Genomic DNA, 16,336 nt, shown 5'->3' with positions numbered 1-16,336 from the left:
CCAGCCGATAAGTTATCAGTCATCGGCTTGATAGCGATCTAGATATGTTTAGTATCTGGCCTGACATTGCTAGGCGTAGTCTTGAACTGCCTCGGTTTGGTCCGATCTTCTAAGGATGTGTTTGGTTCGTGAACTACGTGGGATGGGTTGGATGCATCCATGTTTTGTAGGATGGACGAGTTAGCGGGCCGGCCCACTTACACCTTAGTAGTAACTACGTGTGGGCAAGTTGAAATAAGTAATGGATCCAACCCATTATGTAAAACAGGGATAAATCTAACCCATCTCACCTAGTTCACAAACCAAACACATCCTTAGAAGATCGGACCAAACTGAGGCAGTTCAAGACTACGCCTAGCAATGTCAGACCAGATACTAAACATATCTAGATCGCTATCAAGTCGATGAGCCGATGACTGATAATTTATTGGCTGGTACTCTGATAAAACAATGAGTAAAATACAACGACCTGATATAAACTATTTGATAAATGCAATCTAATAGATCGGACCGAACCGAAACAATACTAGATTGAATATGTCAAATAGCAAATATCAAACCAACGTAGATCACCTAAAGTGGTTGACCAGATTAATTCAAGATACATGAGTAACCTAAGCTGAAACAAATACGGTAACTAGCAACCGCACAACCAGATTAGAAGATCGGACTAAACCGAGATAGTTCTAATCTTGCCGATACAATTACCTTGCCCAGCGGAACGTAGGACTTACCCCTCCGTCGGAGATCGAGACGATGCAGCCCCGCGTCAAGTGCCAAGTTCCGCCGGAGATAAACCTCGGTGAAGAGGGTGACGATGCATCGAGAGTAATTGATCTATGTTACGTAGATGTAGATGATTTACAATGACCCAGGTGTAGGATCAAGATGTCGACTAGAGGAGGGTGAATAGGCGATTAAAAATTAAATCACCCCTAATCAAAACTAACCTAAGTTACTAGGCTTGGTGGAGAGCAAGGCTAAACAAGTAACTAACTTATGTTTTGCAATCCTAGGGTGATAGTGGCTCAATTATATCACTAGGAAAGTAAATCATACTTTCTAAGTCTAGTTTTGCAATTCTATGATGAAATGATCATAAGTATGTCTCTAGGAATGTAAATTGCACAAATGTAAATGTGGCAAGTAAGAGAGATAATGAGACAAGTAGTTTTTCACCGAGGTTCGGAAACTCGCCTGTTTACTACTCCCTGTTGAAGCGAGCCCAACTCCACCACTCAACCATAAAGCCACCGCATGCCCCCTTCGTCAAGGGGTGGGCAAGGCGGGAGCCAGCCCAAGGAGAGAACTACCCAAGCCTTGATCATTAGGGTTGTTCTTCCTCCACTCCGGAGATGGCGAACACCAAGCCACTCACAAGCTGGCGCCGGGCCTCTTCCACAACTTCTTGGAGAGATCACCGGGCAACTTCTCCACAAGCCGTCTAGGAGACGGCAACCTCCAAGAGTAACAAGCGATGACCCGGCGTGGAGATGATCAAGTGCCACACTAGCTCTACAATGAAGCAATGCACTTGACTCTTGGCTAGAACTCCCTCTAACACACTAAATGCATGAGCCCTAAGCTCAAATGAGTGTGAGAGAGATGCAAGGGGTGTGAGCAATTGAAATGGCTGTCAAAAGAGTTCTCTTACTGCTGGTGGGGGAGTATTTATACCCCTACCAATAAATTCTAGCCGTTGGGGGTCAAAATGCCCCAACTCTATGTACTGCTGGTCTGACCGGAGGTATGTGGCCGGTCAGACCGTGCTACTGTGCAACGGCTAGAAAACTAACCGTTGGAGCTCTGACAGATGATCTCATCGGCCTGGCTGGTCAGATTGGAGTTGAGTGGCCGGTCAGACCGACCTCAGCTCGGTCAAACCGCTTTTAGCTCGGTCTGACCGACTACGGCTCCGTATCGGCCAACCCGAGGTCAAAAATCGGCCTCAGGGGGTCGGTCAGACCGCCCAGGTGCTAGCGGTCAGACCGGCCAAACCAGCCGGTTAGACCGCCACAAAGTGGCCGGTCAGACCGGCCGGTGGCCTGCGGTCAGACTGCCCTATCACCATCGGTCTGACCGGCCTAGGTCTGGCCGACTCCGGTGAGTATTGCAAGAATAAAAATATGTTTCAAGTGTTTATGCAAATGACCTAATGTGGCAATTAAAATCATCTCTTTGCTAGGTCATTATCCCTTTTAATAGTACGACAAAGCTAAAAACAAACTATCAAATTTGATCGCCCTTCGCCTCGATCAATTTAAAGCTAATACCCGAGTTTTATCGTTTCTTGTCTTCGCTCCGTGCCTCCAATCTTTTAATTCTTCGATAATCATCCATGTGCATCGAGAATGTGGTACTAACTTAAATATTTAACTCAAGTGAAAACGGTTAGTCCATAATTAACGCTTGTCATTAATTACCAAAATTAATAACATGGGCCTAGATGCTTCACCAGGGCATACATATTTATACACACGGGTGGATACGAGTCCATATCAGACACAAGACATGATTTCTAATAGATAAAAGGAAATAACAAATTCGATTTGGACTCTATCTCTAATTTCTATTGAATACAACATTGTTTCCTAATACAAATTATTTTTAGTTTACAAATATATCATTTGGCTCAATCAACACTATATCAATTTTACACACATATATCATGTATTAATCTAAATAATATTATATCTATTCCCTTATTTTTTTTCATTAATCATATATGCATTTCGCCTCAATATATTTATGCAATTACTAATTGTGTAATCAAACGGTCAAACCAAATACGTAGTAATAATCCCATCCGAATATCCGATCGGGCCCAACAGCCCGTAAATTGGGCCGTCGCCTCGCCCAGCTTCCGCTTTCCCCACGTGCCTGCCACTCGCGTCGCCAGAGCGGGTCGCCTCGCCGCCGACCACGACGAACCAGCTCACCAGCGAGAGGGACCGAGACCGAGGTAGCCGCCGGGCACGACTCTTCCTCCTCTCCTCCCCTCCTCTCTCCCCTTCCACGCGTCGCGCGAGCCCGCCTCCCGGCTCGTCGGAGCAGGGACTCGAACTCCGCGGCCAGCGGCCTCCTCCGGACGAAGCCTCGGCGGAGAACCATCATCGGACATGGCGGCGGCGCTGCTCCGCGGGCCCGGGGCCGGGGCGGCGGCGGCGATGGCGAGGAGGTGGCCGGCTCCCTCCGGCGGCGTCCTCCGCTTCGCGCCGCTCGCCACGTCGAGGGTCCCGGCGTCTCTCGCCCGGGGATCGATTTCCGCCGGCGTCGCGTCCAAGGTGAGAGGTTTCTGACCCCTTCTTACGATCTTGCCCCGGGAGCTACCTGGATCTGGAATATAGTCTTTCGATGGCTCTGGTAGAATTAGGGGAGGCAGATTTCGCGATGGAGTTTTGTAGCGTATCAAATGGTTAGAGCAGGGTTGGAATTGCTTAGAACTGTAACTTTTGCCATCAAATGGTGCAGGGTAGAAAGGTATTCTGTGCGAGAGAAAGAGAGAGGGAATACACAAATCAAACTAGATGAATTTGCACTACTAGAACTAGCCTATTATTTTTACATCAGTTTCAGCTAAAAACATCATATGTTTGACTTAAACCTTTCCTTGAAAGCAAAGCAACAATTGAATTTCCCCCTTTTCGGTTACTTGCATTGTTATTTGAGCGGGAATGTTATACCACATGACAGCACATTACGTTGTGCTTTATCACTCCCATTGTTGTCCTACGGCGAATTCCTGCTGATTTAGTGACATGACAGCACATTACGTTGTGCTTTATCACTCCCATTGTTGTCCTACGGTGAATTCCTGCTGATTTAGTGCTTCTGCTTTGTTATGTGCTAACCAGATACTGTCTGCTCTGCAATAACTTCTCCCTCCAAGAATATGGGTTGGAGGAACCATAAATTTTGCATTCAAAACCTCATGTAATTAAATGTAATATGCCTTTGTAAATAATGGTATGAGGCCAGCTGAGGGCCTAGGTGGGAGGTGCGACCGCCTAGGGACCCAACCGGGAGGTAGCCCAACTCAATATTATCTTTATATGCTGATGGAGTTGATTTTTTTTTTTAAAGTAGGTTGTTTGTCAACTTATGAATACTAATATATTATCAGGTTAGCAACCAGGGGCGTTCCTATGTAGTGCTCCCAGGGTCACAGGACCCCGAGTAAAATTCTAATATTTAAGTTGTTTTAGTCTATATGAATTATATTATTAGTTGAAAATAAGAATACTATATGTGTATGACATGTATAGGGCCTTCGGTAATTTCTGTTCTGGGTTCGCCACTGTTAGCAACTACGTAGTTTACTTGTTGGCTTATCAATGGCAGCCAAATTTGAAAATTTTGAAACCTAATTATAGAGTTGTTTTAAGGTGTAGTTTATTTTTTAGCACCAGCTTTTAAATCGCTATAAACATAAATTTAAATTTTTTTCTCATAAATTATTTTTATTTTATGCTTTATTTTAGTTTTTCAATTGTAGTATCAATGTTATATATCAGTAGCAAGAACTAACAACTCTTGAGAGCTACTGCATAGTGCACATCCGGTTAGTGATATATTATTTTTATCACTTTATATGATAAATGATTTATACAATATGTTTTACAAGTAAAAAATATTTGACCTAAAGGGCCATGGTACCGAGTTCGCCTAGGGCCCTCAAAACTGTAGAGCCTGCCCTGGATAAATCCTATAAATATATAATAATATATAACAGATACTATGATGCATTTATGAATGGTCTCACAAAAAGCATGCATTATGGTGCTTACATACTCTCTCAAGAACTCATTTACATGATTCTAAAGCAGTAATACTAATACTGTTGTAGCATGCATTTGTTGGACATCATCCACTATCTATCATAGAGCATATTATGTATAGAGCATAAATGCGTTAGTCATGTGTATCTGTGTGTTTGAGATCCCTGGATGGGATGCTACAGGTCGTGTAACTTCTGTTGGCATGTTTTTGGCATAAGCAAGTGGGTTTAATATGGAAGAGTAAGCATAAATGCTGGGCCATCATGATTACATTACTATGCATGGATGATACCACATGACAGATGGTTATGTATACTGTATAAACCAAAGCCTTCCATTTATAATCGTCGACTCTAAACGACAACTTGTCAACACCAAGCCTAGGTAAGCTATGTCTCGGGATAGTTTCTATATGACAGGTTGATCATCATCTAATACTTAAATTCCTGCATCTTGCAGGATTACTATATAGACTTTTTTTTTTGTTTCTGCAGGAATGTCTAAGCAAAAATTATTTTGTTGGCGGCAAAATTTCGAAGCAAACATCAGCACTTGCCTCCCTCTGTGCTGAGATAATTATGAAATATTTGATGTTGCACTATCATGTTTTTGTTATCTTTGGAAGCTTGGAGACCATATCCTTTTTAAAAAACAAAATGGTATTTAGTTGAATCTCATAAATTTATGTGTGTCTGTAGTCAGTTATCCTATTCAAGTAACATAAAATTCTTCTGAGAGGAATTTAGGCATCTTTGGTGCTTAGTGGGAGCATCTGTCCTCTGGAAGCTTCTTTGTTGGCTGGCAAACCGGGGCAGCTAGTGCTTCCAGTGTTGGCTGAGTTCTGTGTGTGGAAGGGCTTTGGTTCTCCTATTTTGTATTTTGCTTTATTTTCTTCCCCTTAATGAAACGAAATGCAATTCTCTTGTGTTTTCGAGAAAAAAAGAAGTTAGGCATAACTTGCCCACTAATCTTTATATTGCTCCTAATCTTTGTAAAATCCTTTCCTCCTCTTATGTCTAGTTTATGCCCTTGCAGCCATTGACAGCAATGTGCATGAAAGCAGAGTATACCAGCAGTCCTGTTGATCCTAATGCTGTCACAGAGCATGCAGAAGATGAAAATCAACAGCCAACCACCGTCTCACCTACTAATACAGAAATGGACATAGACCAAGAGGCTGTTCCTCAACACAAGGGTGCAATAATACATGATTTTTGCCTAGGGATCCCTTTTGGTATGACTTCAACTTTCTTCAAAGCTATGTTCGGTATTGATTTTTAATTCTGACCATTATTTGAATTGTATCAAAAAGTAGCTTGATGTAGTTCTGTCATTTTTCTATAATTTCCTCAAATTATTGTATTTCATGATCTTAGGGCATCCACAATGTACTACAAAAGTGATCATTATAGAATAAATGTTCTTATATGGGCTGTCTTTATACATTGTGGGGTGGTCATTATAGTATTAATGGCTAAAGTAGTCCGTAGCCATATGAGCTGCCCGTAAGAATAAATGTTCTCACATTCTTTTCTCATTTGGGACTCACCTTTTTTTTACTCTATCCATAAGTATTTTGGAGTTTGCCACAACTAATACCACCTATATAGACTACATGGACCATGGTCGTTATACATTGCTGGAGTAATTCTTGAACTAAAGGGTATAATGTCCTCTGCCATTCTACCATGGAATCTAGTTGAGGAAACTTTGTATACGTCAGCCTTTTGTGGTGACTGGTTAAATGCTCTAACACTGGTATATCCTATTTTCTGTTGCATACTTGCATGTATATTTTCTAGGAATAAGTCCACTCCATCCTCTAAAGTACTCCCTAAAGTAAAAAAAAAAACAGATTTATACGCCCTAAAGTATGAAGTTTGGAGGTGGTTTTGCCATTATGGCTATGACATGGTGATGGTTTAGGTAATTTCCCACATGTCATCGTGCACTCCCATCTCTCTCTTAGCTACCACTTTTCACAGGCCAACACCAACGCCCTTAGTTGCCGCTAACCCAAGCCAGTAACTACATCATTAACCATGTCTGCTACCACTACTGCAAAACCACCTCGAAAACCGCCCTTGGGGGTTATTTATACCGGTTTTCATACCCTAAGAATGCTCAGTTTCATCCTTCAGTAGGTTTAGTAGACTGATCATAATATTTTAGGGGCCTAATGAAACCGTTTTCTATTTTATAAAATAAGTAAATGAGTACTACTAACATGTAATTCATGAAATTCAGGTGCAATTTTATTTTCCATGGGTCTTGTTGGATTTCTGTTTTGGAGGAGTACCGTAAGTCTTACTTTCGGTGTTGCACCTGGCCTTGCAATATTGGCCCTTGGTGTGCTTAGCCTCAAGGTTTGGAGGAGTGGAAAGTCAAGCTTGCCCTTCATACTGGCACAAGCAGGTATTGTCATTTCCTAACTTAGCATTTTAGCAGTTTCAATGAATCAAGGCATGACTTGGCAGTGACTTGATACTTGATATTATAGTATTAGGATATATCTCTTGGCTGTTACATTCATTTTGACTCAACCAGATTATATTGCTATTATAAGCAAGATTGTAGTTCTCACTGTGAATAACCTTCTCTGCTCATCATTTGCAGCTGTTGCTTCTGCAGTAGCATGGAAGCACTTTCAGGCGTACACCACAGTAAGTGACACTTCCTCTTTGTTCTCAAGAATTCTGAATCTTACTCTTAATTCTGATTTATTAATCCTGTTATGTCAGACAAAGAAACTGCTTCCCTGGGGCTTTTACATTGCACTCAGGTAATTCCCACTTTGTCTTTTGCTTGCCTTGATCAACTGATGATCTCAGCCTCTTGATACTCATGTTACTAATATTTCTTATGTCACCAGTGCTGCTATGATCTGCTTCTACTCATATGTGGTACTTGCTGGGGGCAATCCACCACCAAAGAAGAAGGCAGCAGTTGTTCAGTAAATCAAACTTGTAGTCCGTTCGTGTTTTCGTAATTGTACCGATCATAGAATGTGTTCTCTTTTTTTTTTTTCCATTGGAGCACGGCAAAAAGAATAAGTTGTATTCAACCTTAGCTCATTTGGGTACATAACGAAAATACAGTTTTTCCCTTTCTCAACCTGAACTATTTTTTCCTGGAAAGACGTACATAAAAGTTGTCCTTGAGTTCTTACCACAAAAATCCATTGAGCACAGGCAATATATAGTTATGTACTACATCCAAAAATGCGTTGAGCATATCCATTGAGCAATTCGTAATTTATTGCTCGGGGAACAACACGGGAGAAGCCTGAAAAACACGATTCAGACAATAGTAGAGTGTTAGCTCCCAATTATAAATAATTATGTTTTATATATGTGTCCAGTTGATTCTAGGATGAGTTAGAACAACTTATACATGAAACAAAGTTACTACTCCCTCCGTTTCGTATTAAGTCATTTGATTTTTTTTCCAAGTCAAACTCTATTAAGTTCAAATATTTTCGTAGAAAAAAATTAGCAACATTTAAAATATTACATCAGTTTCATTAAATCTAACATTAAATGTACTTTTATAATAGGTTTGTCTTGTGTTGAAAATATTAATATATTTTTCTATAAATTTTGGTTAAATTTAAGAAGTTTGAATAGGAAAAAAGTCAAATGACTTATAATATGAAATAGATGGAGTATGCAGTGTAAGGTAGTTCAGTTCTTGAACTTAATTTTCATTACACTTTATGTTCTATTGGGATTTACATATTCACAAATTTTATGGAATAGATAAAACTTGAGTTCCTCGCCAAATTAAATTTTGCTTAGTTTTGTTTCTCAAATTGCTTATTTTTTTAATTGTGTTTCCCACAAGAATTATTATTTCTAGCCATGCTTGATAAATTGAGAGAATTAAGTGAAAAAGGATAAAATATGATGAGAGGACACACTCTAGTGGATAGAATATGACTTCCCTGGCCCGTTTGGAGTAAGTTAATTTACCCGGCGCGAAAAACGCGGTAATATATTAGTACATGATTAATTAATTATTAATTATTAATTATAAAAATTAGAAAAATAGATTAATATGATTTTTAAAGCAACTTTTCTATAGAAAATTGCAGTTTGGGATGCGTGTGCGTGAAAAACGAGAAAAATCTAGGCTGAGAAAGAGGGGAAATGGACGGCCCCTAATAACAAATAGAGCCTAGATATCCCCTTTTCGAATAAAACAACATATTATTTAAGTTTTATTAACTATTACAAACAAAAGTTTCAGTTGAAATAGGGCTCTTTTCGGTTACCATGTAATAGCCTATGGACATAGTAGACATTATGATGGTTGATTTATCCACGCGTTATTCCACCAAGCAAAACTCAAGCATTTAAAAAAATCGAATCCTCGTAGATATTATATAAACGTGAGCGCGCTTTAAACATGTATTATGAGGCAAATTATGAGATTCATGCTACGTTGGTTATGGCATTCTTGTGTGATAAAATAATCAAAATCAAACTTTTTATCATAGTATTGACACTAGTGGTATAAATGATATAAAATTACGATCACACCGTATAAAGTTTTGTTCGACTTCATTTCACTTGCTGGACGCAAAAACTAGACGAAACCGCTTGGTTGAACTCCAAAAAGATAATAGCATAGGCCGACGTGTCAATGTCCACGTGGCGACGACCCATTGGCCGGCGACACGCCGGCGTCGCACCCCCACAAACCGCTCAATGAACCAAGTCCACCGCCCCGCATACTCCGTACACAGCAACACCCACACCCACAACGAGATCTCCCACGCGTCTTCATCCGACGTGGTGGACCGCGCCTACGACCACCACCTCTCCTCGCGCCATTCTCTCTCTTTCCAACCAGGATCGAATCGATCAATTCGTCTGCCCGTTTCTCTTCCAAAAAAGAAAAAAAAACAGCCAGCGAAAAAAAAAAGAAAAGAAAAAAAATTCCCAAACCCTCTCGCGAGTCGCGACCCAAAAATCGCAGCGAATTTATCCATCCACCTTGTTCGAATCAAGAAACGAAAAAAATCCAATCCTCGCGACATGTCTCCTTCCGATCTCTCCTCGTAGAACCCAACCGGAGAAATCCACAGCTACTCCTGGTAAGCAGCTCGGATCGCGCTGCTGTGTTCTGCTGGATCTGGTCTTATCTAGCGCGGCCTGATCGATCCCTAGGGTTTGGGGGCGGTTCATTTCATTTCGGGCGATTGAATTACTTGTAGTTTTAGTGTTAGATCGCGAGGGGATTTTGGCGACTAATTTGTTGATCTGGTGGTGCAGTTTGGGGGAGGCGGCGGCGGCGGCGGCGGCGGCGGAGGAGGAGGAGGAGGAGGAGGAGGAGGAGGAGATGATTCGGCTGCAGACGTACGCGGCGTTCAGCCTGATGGCGACGGCGACGGCGGTGTACTACGCGTTCAGCAGCCGGGAGCAGTTCTACCCGGCGATGGTGTACCTCTCCACCTCCAAGATCTGCTTCGTGCTGCTGCTCAACACGGGCCTCGTCGCCATGTGCGTCGCCTGGCAGCTCGTCAAGCGGGTCTTCCTGGGGCCGCTGCGGGAGGCCGAGGTGGAGCGGCTCAACGAGCAGGCGTGGCGGGAGGTCGTGGAGATCCTCTTCGCGGTCACCATCTTCAGGCAGGACTTCTCGGTCACCTTCCTCGCCATGGTCGCCGCGCTGCTGCTCGTCAAGGCGCTGCACTGGCTCGCGCACAAGAGGGTCGAGTACATCGAGACCACGCCGTCCGTGCCGATGCTCTCGCACGCCAGGATCGTCTCCTTCATGGTGTTCCTACTCGTCGTCGACTGCCTCTTCCTGTCCAACTCGCTCAGGTCGCTGATAAACAAGCGAGAGGCGTCTGTTGCCATCTTCTTTTCGTTTGAGTAAGCTCCACTTTTACTTCATGATTTTGGATTTTTTTTTGTTATGCTCTCTTAAACAACACGTGCTTGAGAGTTATGAGCATGGATTTTGATCGTTACATACTATGAAGGCATTTAGTAATTCGTAAGTAATAATTTTATTTTGTTTTCAATACTTCTCTTTTTGCACTGGACCTTACCCTATGGTAGTCAGTAGTTATTATTAATGAATTCAATTTCATTTGATGTATTCATTACCCATGGATGAATTTGTCTAATACGATTACAAAAATCCATTCATTTTGATGTTCGGTTGTTATATTCCAAGGTCTCAGTCAGTTAATCTATAATGGTCCCATTGAATTTTGCTTGTTTGAGAGGATGCAATACTGTAAACACTTCAAGATCACCAGGTCTTTCTTTTTGAACTTTAGATTTTAGTAAGATTTATCAGCTGTATAATCCTTGCTGTCTATTGTTTTGAAGTGGTGGGACACGCCTTTCATGCAATGTGACAACCATATTGATTAATCTTGCAGTTGCCTGATCCCTGATGTTATTCTTCTCTATATCTGCTGACCATTTATTCTTGTGTTATTTCATCATATTGAGATTCATAATAACTCAAGAATGTGCATGTCAGGTATATGATACTAGCAACATCGACAGTATCTACATTTGTGAAGTATATATTCTATGTCAGTGACATGCTAATGGAAGGTCAATGGGAGAAAAAGGCAGTGTATACATTTTACTTGGAGCTGATCAGTGACCTTGTACACTTGTCTTTGTATATGCTCTTCTTCATAGCTATCTTCCTGTAAGTTCTCTTAACATAATGTTTCTCCTTAATGTGTTGTACTGTTAACCTGGGTAGCTGATCTTATATATGGATATATTAGGAACTATGGTGTCCCACTGCACTTGATACGTGAGCTGTATGAGACATTCCGCAACTTCAGAATCCGTATTGCAGATTATGTGCGCTACAGAAAGATAACTTCCAACATGAATGAAAGATTTCCAGATGCCACAGCAGATGAGCTCAATGCGTGAGTCTTATTGAAATTTTAATTCAGTTGATTCAGTGATGGAAATTGTTTGTGAATTAAGTTTTTATATTCAGGAGCGATGCTACATGTATCATTTGCCGTGAGGAGATGACCACAGCAAAGAAGCTGCTTTGTGGACACCTGTTCCATGTGCATTGTTTGAGGTCGTGGTTAGAACGCCAACACACTTGCCCTACATGTAGAGCTCCAATTCTGCCCCCGGATAATGGGCGTCCTGCAGTACGTCCGCATGGAATTCATCCTGGAGTTCAGCCTGGTGAGTGTCTTTTCATTCATCTGAATGTTGCTGTTACACTTTCCCAATTAAACCTTTTGGTGTCATTTTGCACTAGCACTACATTTGGAAACAGTTTTATACATCGTTCCTAATTCAATATAAACAAAAATAGCTCCAGGCAATGGTATACCAGGTTCAGAAGGAGCAGCAGGTGAGAACGTAATCAGGCGCCAAGCAAAACTTGAAGCAGCTGCTTCAGCTGCTTCCTTATATGGGAGATCCTTTGCTTATACTCCAGCAAACAATTTGAATAGGTATTGATTCTACTTTTTTTTTCTGAAGAGACCATTGCAAACCTTTTGTAATTCCATTCCAGATTTGTTAGCTATGATAACAAATGGCAAATCTGAAATTCTTTTGTGGATGATGAAACTTGTGGCTTCCTGAAAGTTTGGATATCGCTTTTTTTTTCTTGCAAGCTGCCTTATTATCTATGAACTTTATTGGACGATTATAAATTTGATTGTGCTGTATTGATGGCACATTGGTTCATTAGTATGATGGATAACACTTGTACCACCTTTCTTTTATCCTGTTCTTCCAATGCTATGCATATGCTCTCTCTCTCTCTCTCTCATGATATTTCACAAATTACACCTTTGGGCATTGCTATCACCACAGGCTTAGCCAATTCACTGGCCTAACAACTCAATCATGCCTGTGTCATATTCATATATTGTCTTTCATAGTAAGTACCTCTGTAACCCTTAAGGTGTGATGAATGTAAAGGAAATATGAGTACCTAAAATTGTTGTGTAAAAGCATGTTTTTCGTGATGATTTAACTGAAGGTAGTTTGTTTATGTGAACTCTTAGGTGAGTTAATTTGCATGGTTTGTTCAGAGTTATACTGTAATTTTTAAATATTTACTTAACATTTGCTTGGACTATATAGTCATGCTTGTTTGTTCTTAAGTGTTTCTGTAACCGATCCCTTATTTCTGTAACCACTAAACAGGGTTGGGTTAATCAACTTGTTTCCCAATACATATTGATAAAATATGAAATATTAGGTGTAATCATTTGGTTATTTGCTTTGTGCATCCTGATACTGATAAGTAACATGTATTCCACGTAGGCATTCAAATTCTTCACAGTCTACATCAAGTGGTGGTCCACAATCTGGAGAAGCAAGTACTTCCAATCAATCACCGAAAGACCATGCAACCGCTGGTCCTTCAGCACCTGCTTTTTATGCACGTGGTGCTGTTGGTTCAATGACAACTGCTAGGGAACTTGAAAATTCACTGCAGAAGGCATACGAGAATGCTATAAAGAGCCAGATAGAGGTAAGCTACTTAGTTCTTAAAGCCTACTTAAATCACGATATGTGTTTTGCAATGGCACTACCAAGTGTCACATATGATAGGCTTATGCAGGCTGCATGCAAATAGTAATTTTGGGGTATGTCTGTTGCAAACACATCTTTAACTGCACTCATTCAAAGTTGCATTCTCTTTGTAAGAGCTACTAGATTAGACATTGATGACTTGGATTCATGGGAAGCTGGGTGTCACATGGATCTATAACTTTATGACCTTCTAAATTAGCTTGCGGTCATGCACATGGGTTACAAGTTGTTAATAAGATCTCTCACTTCCAAATATTTAACTAATCGTGACCAATGACCTGATATGTTTTTGCCATATTATATTCTGAGTGGGGTTATGTAAAATGATTTGTATGAATGCACCCAATATGTTTTCACGATATTCATTATGACTGCTTGTCATGGTATGAAGTGGTCCAAAATCTATATCTATAGGCATGCCAGCAAGCTGTTTTATTTTGTAATATCAGTTATTTTATGTACTTGTCCCTTTGATAATGACATATGTTGAGGTGTCCTTGATATTGCAGAGTTGTATGCAGTGTTAAGTATCTATATTGCTCTGTTTTAAACACTAGATTAATGCCAACAACTAACTTTAGATGGTAAACATAGTTCATTAGATTAAAACAACTACTTGTAATAGGTTATATTCTGCAATGTTGCCCTAGATTTAAATGTCTGTCTACTAATTAATGATAACTAGATGATGAGCTAGATCATTTGCTACCATGCATGTGCAGAATGGCAATAACTTCTGTGCTTCACCTTATTTCCCAATGGCATGCTTATTAGGGACAATGTTGAACATATTCTTTAATTTGCTATTTGTCTATATTCAACAGGATTAATCCATCATTTCCTTTTTCCCAGATGTTGCAAATCCAACTGCAAATGTTGCAGCATGGGGCTACTTCATCAGCAACTAACAATGAGAATGGTGACCACACAAAAAGCGATTGAGTTGTAAATAAGGAGAAGGTGGGGGCTGGACAAACAAAGGATATAGATGGTGACTTGGCAAATACCCTTGGGGAAACTCCCATGCCATGCTTTATTTCGATTTTGGTAGGCTTGTTCATTTGTATGTCCATGTTAGAGGCCTCTTATGAGATATTTATTTGCTTTATGTGGTAATTTGAGGAGTTTAAATCGTCTTGCCAAGCCCAGAAAATACCTTTGACATAGAGATGCAGTGTTGTAACTATCACTAATTTTTCAAGTTAGCTCAACTACTTGGATAAAAAGGGACATGATTTTTCAATCTGAACTATCAGTCTTCATTCTGTCATTTGTGTTTGTATGCCACAGTTGAATTTATACTGAAGAGACATTCAATGCTGAATTCAATAAATGTGAATATGGGCTGCGTCCTTTTCTATTCATCTCACACTAACACTAATTTCAAGAAGAGCATTGTTTCCATGAATTTATTGCCTCGTATAATATATGAATCTCTCCGAAATGAATTCGGGCGGGTTGGCCGCCTGGTCTCGAAATTCATCGGAGATCCGATTCCGATTAGTTTTCATGTTCCGATTACTTTTCATAAATCATAGGCATATGTGCGCAGGCAGACATATTACATCGATAGCTTGTTCTTTGCTAAGTTTTTCACCCAGTATAACGAGTCCAGTCCTTTGTGTGCACCGGATTTGAGTGCCAAGAACCTATGGTCTTCTAATATCTGCATGGATGGTCTATTTTTAGACTTATTAGACCACACCATCCATAAATACTACCTTTCCTTTTTCGTACCAAACCAAGGTCAAATGGATGATGTTGCATATTGTTTGTGTTGCCACTGTTGGCTTGTTGCTGTGTTCACTAGGAGTGGCACCAATTTTCTACTTTACTTTTGGATTTCTTGGATCCTGAATATTATAATTCTATAGTTAGTTAATCTGTTTTTAACATATTCTCTGTATTTGAAATTTTATTGAAGGATTGTTTAAAATAATATTATGCTATACCAAACTAAACACCTTCATTGCATATTTACTCCAGGACTACATTCCTAATTTACTTTAAGCTGGGCAGTTTATTGCTCTGTCACATCCAATAGATAACACATACGATTAAATAGGTGCCTCTTTTCATGCTCTGACTACAGATTTTGCAATGACTTATAGACTAACAGTTTGATGCTGTTTAGTAAAGTTTGTTCATACTGTAGATAAATTTCAAATAGTTTGACTGCATGCTTTCAACAGTAGTACTCTCTTTTTGTTGTAGGGAATTGAGATTTTGTAAATTTGAGACAAACACATATGAACTAGAGTGTTTGTTCGTGATGGTATCCTTGCTAGATGCGTGATGGTATCCTTGATTCGTCTGCCCAATGTAACACCATTTGCCTTGACATATTTTTTTTAAGATGAACCCCTGCTGTAGACACAGGTTGCGAGCAAGAAGTTTATCCTACATTCCTTTTAGATGACCCTTACTACATAAACACATTGAGATGCTAATTCTTTCTATATGGTTTTACACTTTTACTGTATTTATGCATAACATCTTATTGCTGCTGTACCTAGTGTAAATTTATCTTACATATGAGTACCTATCACTGTGCATGTGGATTTTATAGTTCTATGTGCTTCCATTTGACATCTTTATAGGAAAAATGGATCCTTTGATAATTTCTTCTTGGAACCAGTCAGTTCAAATGTCAAGAAAAAAATTTGTCTGTTAGGAAAAAATTACCAGAGTCTCATGCAACATCAAAAGGATGGGTTGTGTTGGTTGTGGGAAATGCATTGCTTTGGATGAGTTGTTATTACGGGTGATGATACGGGTTCAGGGAAGACACGATAGTTATTTTATTCATGAATTACGATTGTGCTCATACCATATTACACTAGAAAGACATATATTTGATATATTTTCTTAACTATTTAGTTATCTTCTTTTATGCATGGGCTTCCGTACTCTACATTAATCAAAAATGTATTGGTTATTGTAACACCAATACTCATGGATCAATAGAAAACAGAACTCAAAACTGTTGGGTTGGAGGAACAT

General features: G+C 40.1%; 2 protein-coding genes across 2 annotated transcripts; both read left to right on the top strand.

The window, feature by feature from the left end:
* Positions 1 to 2,868: 2,868 nt before the first annotated feature.
* On the top strand, positions 2,869 to 7,883 carry LOC102719497 (protein FATTY ACID EXPORT 1, chloroplastic-like). The gene is made up of 6 exons (XM_006656848.3): positions 2,869 to 3,284; positions 5,814 to 6,012; positions 7,026 to 7,193; positions 7,395 to 7,441; positions 7,520 to 7,560; positions 7,651 to 7,883. The coding sequence occupies exons 1-6, from the start codon at positions 3,120 to 3,122 to the stop codon at positions 7,733 to 7,735; spliced, it is 705 nt and encodes a 234-aa protein (XP_006656911.1). The 5' UTR covers positions 2,869 to 3,119; the 3' UTR covers positions 7,736 to 7,883.
* A 1,767-nt stretch (positions 7,884 to 9,650) lies between these two features.
* Positions 9,651 to 14,692, top strand: LOC102719213 (ERAD-associated E3 ubiquitin-protein ligase HRD1). Its single transcript, XM_006656847.3, has 8 exons — positions 9,651 to 9,876; positions 10,055 to 10,654; positions 11,277 to 11,453; positions 11,536 to 11,685; positions 11,760 to 11,962; positions 12,096 to 12,237; positions 13,061 to 13,271; positions 14,186 to 14,692. The coding sequence occupies exons 2-8, from the start codon at positions 10,122 to 10,124 to the stop codon at positions 14,273 to 14,275; spliced, it is 1,506 nt and encodes a 501-aa protein (XP_006656910.3). The 5' UTR covers positions 9,651 to 9,876; positions 10,055 to 10,121; the 3' UTR covers positions 14,276 to 14,692.
* Positions 14,693 to 16,336: the final 1,644 nt, after the last annotated feature.

The sequence above is a fragment of the Oryza brachyantha genome, chromosome 6 (genome assembly GCF_000231095.2).
Source record: "Oryza brachyantha chromosome 6, ObraRS2, whole genome shotgun sequence".
Classification (NCBI taxonomy): domain Eukaryota; kingdom Viridiplantae; phylum Streptophyta; class Magnoliopsida; order Poales; family Poaceae; genus Oryza; species Oryza brachyantha.
Note: the sequence above shows the minus strand (reverse complement) of the source record. Positions and strands in the feature narration are given on the sequence as shown.